The sequence below is a fragment of the Alligator sinensis genome, unplaced genomic scaffold, assembly GCF_000455745.1.
Source record: "Alligator sinensis unplaced genomic scaffold, ASM45574v1 scaffold565_1, whole genome shotgun sequence".
NCBI classification, from domain to species: Eukaryota; Metazoa; Chordata; order Crocodylia; family Alligatoridae; genus Alligator; species Alligator sinensis.
This window is the reverse complement of record NW_005842234.1, coordinates 1,309,533-1,317,536: the sequence shown is the minus strand read 5'-3', so window position 1 is coordinate 1,317,536 and position 8,004 is coordinate 1,309,533. Positions and strand designations below refer to the sequence as shown.

Sequence of the window (8,004 nt, the reverse complement as noted above, 5' to 3'; positions counted from 1 at the left end):
GGAATGCCCAGGAGACGCCGGATCTAATGCCCAGGACAAGTTCAGAGCTCAGCTGCAATCAAAGCCCTCGGGAAACCTTTTCTTGAAATGGCCTGTTGTAGGGCGAGGCTGTATTTAGGTCTAAAAGCCTGGGAGCTCTTGCAATTGTGTGTGTGCATGAAGTATCTGAATAATAAAACACATGCGGCCCCGCTCATTTGTTAGATGTCAGGCTTTTATACTCCTCGTCCTGGAAAGTAAGCTGTGGAAGTTTACACTGCTAAATCCGATGCGCTGCTTAAGTGATACAGTGCTTTGCGATAATAATTAATACATAATAACTTCCTAAGGTTGAATCTTCCACTGTCCAATCCCCATTTTGACAACGACAGCTACTTGCACCCCAAGAGCATCAGGATGCGAGAAAGGAAGGTGACCAGCTTTTTAGAGAATGGGGAAACGGAGTCACAGTGGAGGTCGGAAGCTCACACGGAGCTTGTCAAGCTCGCACAGCAGTGGGAGAAGAGGCACAGATCTCCGCAGTTGAGACCCCCCTGCCTTCACCCCAAGCTGACACTGCAGAAAAAAGTTTCACTTTCTGCAGGGAGCCTGGGAACTGGAGAATAAAAGTTGTGTTGGGGTCCAGCTGTGGACACCCGCTTGGTGTGGAAGGAGCTGTGACTGTTTGGGGAGGTGACTTTGGGTGCCTGAGCCCAGCTGGCAATAAAAGGTTGTCACAGAGGGCAAAGAAAGAGTCAGTGGCACCTTGACGAGCCTCAAAAACGCCAGCGATCAAGATCTGGGAAGCCACAAGAACAAACCTCCTTGGCTAAGGCTCAGAGGAGGGAGGAGTCAGGACACCCCACATGTGCATATTCTTTAGATGGCAGGAAATTGGCTCAAGTGCTGCTGTTGTAGCTGCTAGTGGACAGCTTTCTGGTCCCCAGGTGTGTTTGGGGCGGGTGCTGGGGTGACAGCCAGGAGTGGGTATTCCCAAGATGGTCACTGGGGGTTTGCTTAGCCTGGTGCGTGGATCTGGTTCAGTTCGAGACAATCAGCTGGAATAAGCAAGCACCGGTCTAGTTTTAGCAGTGCCGTTTCACGGAAGGAGAACAGCCGTGTAGTCAGTTTCCTGGACACACGAGTCAAAGAAGACCAGTCTGCAGGGGAAGCAACTCCTCCAGCTGCCGTCTTTGTGGCTGCAGTCGCTGCTTAACCCAGACTAGGATCAAGTACCAGCACTTTGGGAATAAATATGTGCCAATCTGGGACATGTGTTGGAGGGGGAGGGTGGATCTCAGATACTTCGTAGGTGGGTTAGAAGCCAGTAAAATTTTCTCTATATTTAATATGGTATATATACATGCCATGTGCACATATAAACACCTCCCTTCTTGATTTTAGGCGTGTGCTATTTTATTTAGAAGACAGGGCAAAGGCTCTGTGGACAGCTGAATGGCAGAACCAGAGAAGCATAAAGTGAGTCTCACAAGACCAGTTCAGCTAGCCCCTCCAGGGAGTGACTCTGTCGGTTGGCAGGGGGAGGCGGGGTGGAGATGGGAACCCATTCTCTACCAAAACAAGCAGTTCCAAGCCAGAACATCAGCGATACAATCACATTCTCTTGTCACACCCGGAGAAATCAAAACTCAGCGATACAATCACATTCTCTTGTCACACTAGGAGAAATCAAACCCCTGCCCTGACACACTTTCAGGTTTTTATGGCATTTTGCTCAGTCCCTAATCAGGTAGCTGCACTGGTGTTCTTTGCTGCTGTTTGAATCCTGCTTAATTATGACCACGTGTTATCTCAAAGCCCTCATGGATCGACTGGAGCTTGGGAGGAAGCAAGGGAGAGTCCAGAAGAAAAACTGCCCGAGTAGTTCTACAGTTATCAAGCAAGACACTTTTCAGCTCCTGGGCGGGGCAAGCTGTCCCCTCCCTTTAGTCCCGTTGATTGCTGTGTCCTACCTCTGACATCTCAGTGCTCTCTGAGCAAAGCTCCGTCCTTCCTGGGAATTTTAGTCCACATTGTAAAGAGTTGGAAGGCTGGATCTGGCACTGAAGCTCCACTCCAGGAAACCTGCCTCAAAACAACACTCAAGCGATGGGCTGTATCCAGACTACTCTCAATTTCAGCCCTGTGAGGTTTGGGATTGTGCTTCTTTGCCAGATCTTTTACATGCTTTTTTGGGGGGCGGGGGTGGGGGGGCATTAGTAAGGTATTTAATAATAAATTCAAATTACAACTGGACAATCAAGTGGAACTAAATGGAACTGATTTGCTAACTAATATAGCAAGGAGCAAAAGAGCAGGACAGGGCACAAGTCTATTGAAACGAGCACATCATTATTACTGGCAAATTGTCATACGCATTAAACTTTAATCAATATCAGACAGTGCCCTGGGATGGGAAACGGAGGGGATGTGTGCACAGCCAGTAAACAGAGACATACACATAAATAGCACATACATGTGGATGTAGATGTGGATTAAACATAGACACAGATATAAGTGATCAATATGAAGTAATTGAGAGAAAGGCAAAGCATAATGAAGGAGTGTGATCTTACTGACAGGAGGAAAACAGAAATAGAAGGGGATAGAGGGAATTACAAGGCAATTCTCTAGGACTAACTTTGCTCTCCTAGAGAGGCAGACCTGGGAACTAAGAAGAAATTCTTTCTTGCTTGCTTGCTTGCTTGTTTGCTTTCCTCTCTCTGTCTTTGTGGTGTTTGCATACCTAAAAATTAACTGCCTTTAAAAATGGCCAATTTAATTGAATCAAAAGTGTTTCCTTAGATGATAAGTTACCATGGGGATAATTATGGTACACAAACTAAATAGCTAGATAGAACACTTGTCCTTATTCATGCCATTTTTCCAGGTTAATTGCACCTAGACTTGTAGTGACAGAGATCTCTTCCTTCAGAGAATCATCAGGTATTAAAGCCAGAAGGGATCATTAGAACTCTCTAGTTTGACTTCCTGTGTAATGGTTACCACATAAAAGTACTCATAACCTCTTGCATTTCAAGCTGAAGTTTATCTTTCAGAACTGGACTAAAGAGACTTTCCCTCTTCCATCTCTTTCCTGGACAAAGTTTAAAAAAATAGGGAACATGAGTCTGCCAACTCAACATCTCTGCTCCAGCATGTGGTGGAAGATTCTCTCTGCTGCTTCAATTCTTGAGTGCAGGAAGTGGTGTCTTATTAGTGGAGTCTGATGGTGCCTTCAGGTTTGCTGTTTCACTTTTCAGTGAGGGGAGAATAACGGAGGCCTGAAATTCTATTTATTCCTTTGGTCAAACATGCAGCCAGAAATCCTCCCTATACAATTATTATATCTATCTAAACTATTAAAATAAAAATATTTGAGAAAAGTCACCCCAGAAATCCATCGAAGCCTAAAGAAACAACTTATCCCAACCACACTACTTTCTTATGCTAGGCCTGATGAAGTATATATTGGCCTTGCAAGCATGGGTGTCTGTGACAGGGTGGGGGCCGGCAGCCGATCCCACTGGCTGGAGCGGGGTCCCCATGGCTGATCTCACTCCCTGGAAAAGCTGTCGCGCCGCTTCCTCTGGAACTCCCATGGCCACTTCTGGAAGCAGTGCAGCCACTTTTGCTGGTGGCCCTGCTCCCTGGCCAGGACTCATGGGGGGGCACTGCCCCCCTGCCCGCTGGCTACACAGGGAGCGCGGCCTGACAGGGGGTGCACTGGTGCTCTAAGGAGGTGCATCTGTACCCCCGTGCAGCCCCTACTTGTTGGCCCTGCTTGCAAGCTTTCTTGGAACAATATAAGAAGGAAGTTCCAGTTCCCAGGCCATGCTGCTGGGTAAAACATGTTCATCTACTATTGTTCTAATCTGGAGAGTTGAACAATATATCTATTCATGAAGGTGTGGTCACCTTTTGGGGCAAAATGGATAGCTGAGGAAAGTATCTCAGTGATAGAGAACAGGGCAGATGGCGACATAAAATGGAAATTTGGGAGATGAAGAAGGGAGGGAAGTAAGTTAGGCCAAAATAGAAAGCATTCCTCTAGCATTTGCTCATAGAAATACATCATTTGGGCCATGAAGGAACATTATAAGCAAGTCCCCAGTATATTAATAAGTATGCACATATATCCAATTATTCAAGTGAAGAATGCATATTAATAAGTAATATCCAGTGCTTTCATCACTATTTCACAAAGTGCTTTAAAAGGAGGTCAACATAATTATCCACATTTATAGATAGGAAAACGGAGGCACAAAAGTCACTACTCATTTACCAGTTCCACAAACCACTATGGACATATTTTAAATAAGTGTCCCGAGCTTTCTTAGAACTTTCCGCCTTCCCAAATGACTAGTCCCAAACACACAGCACTAGCCCTTCTCCTCACCCTTTTTATAACCCGCTTCCATGACAAGTCAGGCATTCTCAACCCTGTTGTATTTCCTTTTACTTTAGTAACCTCTGGTCATTGATATTTACAAAACTTTCCCTGCTTTTTATCTGAAAACCATGTATCTCCAAATCCCATTTGCATAGACTTAGGCTTTCTCCCAGTAATGTTTATAGGCACTTTAGTCATCTCATGAGAGTTTCTTAAAACCCTTTCTGGTTCAAATGATTCAGAGAAGAATCCAAACCATGGGCTCTTCTTTGCTAGATCTAAAGCCTCCATCTACCTGTGAAGTGCTTCAGAATCTATGAAAGTTGAGAGAGTAGCTAGATCTACAAACATTTATATTTACTAGAGCACTAGAAAAATGCTTAAGAAATGCCTGAAAATACAGTTAAAACATGTTTTAATCATTGTCTTGAACTGAGAAGGGAAAACATGGGAATCTGTCTTTTAGAAGTGATTAAGCACCTAAGCTGTGGTTCCTATAATAGTTAACATTTTCAGTAAGTGCTTGCCTTCTGAAAATTGGCTCCATGTAAGGTATCTCAAATTGAGTGCCAAAAATTAAGACATCCCAAATCACCCATCTCCTTTGAAAATGTATCCCAAACATTTGCTAGGGTAGAAATATCCAATTTGACATATACAAAAAGGTCATCTGTTTGTTACCTGCTTTAGGAATGTTAACTGACAGTGTAATTTTCAGTCTGGTAAATGTCTCCAACATAGTGGCTTATGTAGCATAACAATTGTGGGGGGAATGGAGAGAGAAGCATTGTTAAGGACAACATTTACTACCAAATCCTACACTCTGTGCATGAAAGTCTCTACATGAGCCATGGTTTAGCTCAGTGGTGCTCAACCTTCCAGCCCTTGGATCAGATGAACAGCACAGGGCTGGCCTGTGCCCAGATCCCATGTGCGGATGTAATCCTGTGTGCTGGCTAGACCCAGCTCTCTGTATCCAGCCACATGCTGGCCTGACCCCATGCACTAGCCTCACCATGGACTGGCGTGATTTAGCATGCAAGGCCATCTCATCCAGCCACTGGTTCTCCCCAAAGGCTCAAAAATTTGACAGCTGGGGAATGGCAATTACTGCTTCCACCATTCCCTTGGTGCCAAATCTATGGGCTTGTGGAGAGGCCCCAAGCTGGATGACACAGCTCTGAGGGCCAGATCTGGCCTGCAGGCCAAAGACTGAGCACTTTTGGTTTAGGTTAATAGTTATTGTTACAACATGGTTATCTCCCATCCAATTTAATTCACTTCTTGCATCATAAGGCGCAAAAGGCCAAAGTCATCACTAATCTATCTTATCCTATCCTTTTATTAGCCCATGTTGTCGAGCAGTATGGCTGCTACTTTCATCATTAATGTGATGTCCCTTCCAGCACTAAACTTCCGTGAATCTGTGATGTGAGGGGTTCCAATGGGTGGACCAGTTGTTTGGGGAACCTGCTACCTGACATTCTCAGGATGTGGCCAACATAAATCCCCCTTCTTGACTGCACTATTTTCACAGCTGTTGGTAACTGCCTCCTCCAAGATCTTGTCAATCTCTGATCCATCAGGTAACTTGATTCTGCACGTCTCATGCAGGCCTCCACTGTACAAACTCTTTACTCAGTGTTAAAAGCTTGTAGTATAGCTGGGCCCTTAACCATGTCCAAGAACCATGCCCCTTTTGACTGTCTTGCGCAATTGATTAAAGTCTTAAATGCTTACATATATTTGATGGACAAGTAGAAACTGAAACACAAATAGCTTGATACTCTTCACAAACAGCAGTGCAGTCATGCTTAATTATCTGAGTGCACAACTGTGTGTAGCCAGATCACTGACATAGCTGTACTTTTTAGGAACAGGATTTTTAAAAGTGCTGGGCTGCAGCCTAATTCTGTTCCCATTGCAGTTAATAGTAAAGTTCCTATTCACGTAAATGGGATCAGAGTGAGGCCAATGCTAAATTCTTTTGAAAGTCTCTCACACCTGGGTTATCTGCCCCAAAGTGAGGGCAGGTTGACTGCCACTTCTCCCTGAGCAGAATCTGGTAGCTACACTGCTTCACATGCATTGCATAGTTTACTATGATATCATCAGAACCCTTCCCCCACATGGATTTATAGTGGTGTAATTTTCAGGATTACCCATAACACATATGCTAGCCTGTGCAGGAGTCTCTGAGTTCTGAACATATTTTGATCATATGCTATGACAATGAAGCCTGTTTGTTAGCAATTCATTTTTCCTCCCACTGCAGGCTTTAAGACTGAGAAAACTTCAGCTGCTTCAGTGACTGAATGTTTATAACATTGATAGATGTTTGCTAAGCATTGGGAGAAAAAGACAAAAAATAGAAAGAAAGAAGGGGAAGATGATGCAGAGGATTCCAGTGCTGGCTTTGCTAGAACAAGTTGACATGGGTTGCGAAGGAGCCTGAAACTTAAAAAGATTTATTTTCTCTAGTCATAAATCTCATCCCGTTGTTCCTCTGACCAACCAAGCATGATAAAGTCCTTTTCCATAAAGTATTCAGTATTAAAGCCACAAAGCTCACCCAATCAGTAGCCATCTGCTTCTACCATAACTGCTGCTCCAGAAGCAGGGAAAAGCAGCCAGAAGAGAAAGGGCACCACTGTTAGGGCTCTGGGACAAATGAGGAGGCACTGAATAGCATTTGAAACCTTTAGTTTTCCTTGTATATCTGTATCTATAGAGACAGAGAAAGAAAGGAAGCATTATATTGATACAACAATTGTAAAACAAAAAAAGGAAGAGGCATCTAAAGGGCAATATAGCATGCATCAGAGGGCCCCACATAAAAGGGATGCTAACAGATTTATAGAAACCTTTAATTGGTTTTCAATTGAAAGATAAAGAGGTTGAGGGAAAAGTGTGAAGAGTGGCAAAATGTTCTGCATTAGTCTTCTGTGTATGTGCGCAATTTAATGCTGTCACATACTTTTAAACATGATTTTTCCCTCCTAAATGGCCCCCTCAGAAAGCTTGCCTTCTTGTTCCTCCAAAATATCCAAACTCCAACAGAACCCCCCCATCCTGCTTTAAGTTTCATCAGCAGCTGTTTCAAACTAAATTTTAAGTATAGACATTGTGTCTCTCATATAATTTCTGTACTATCATGTTACAACATCACTCTTACACTACCATAAGGGGAAAAATAATTAAACATAATTCTGAGGATTCCTCACTGGCTACAAGGATTTTGGATATACAAAGGCATGGCATTCCAGCTAACTGTGGCAACTGGGTGTTTCAAAATGGGAGAAGATCAATGAATAATTCCCAGCAGCCAGGAAATACGTACACATTCAGACTGCCTGTTTCAAAATGCAACCCTAATAGTTTTACTCTGATGCCAACAATTATCTCTGACAATGCAGGTTAACCCCTTCCTGCCCTTGGCAGCTTGCAGCCCGGGAGGTTCCAGGGCCTATTACAGAATTCTGCAGTCCTGGACATGAGTTTGTTCCATCGGGCAATTTATTATTTCGACCCTCCATTATCTTTGTTGGTCCCCTAATTAATAAAATAAAAAGCAATGGTGCATATTACGATTATGAGGGGATGGAAGATGGTTTTGAATGTGAGGAAAAAAA

The 8,004-nt window shown here is 43.8% G+C and overlaps 1 protein-coding gene across 1 annotated transcript in view; it reads right to left on the bottom strand.

The window, feature by feature from the left end:
* PRDM8 (PR/SET domain 8) overlaps positions 1 to 7,011 on the bottom strand; it is a 26,797-nt gene extending 19,786 nt beyond the window's left edge. The window contains exon 1 of the mRNA XM_025208513.1: positions 6,945 to 7,011. Within this exon, the coding sequence (XP_025064298.1) occupies positions 6,945 to 6,959 (15 nt within the window). The 5' untranslated portion in view covers positions 6,960 to 7,011. The remainder of the gene's footprint in view (positions 1 to 6,944) is intronic.
* Between the last annotated feature and the right edge of the window lie 993 nt (positions 7,012 to 8,004).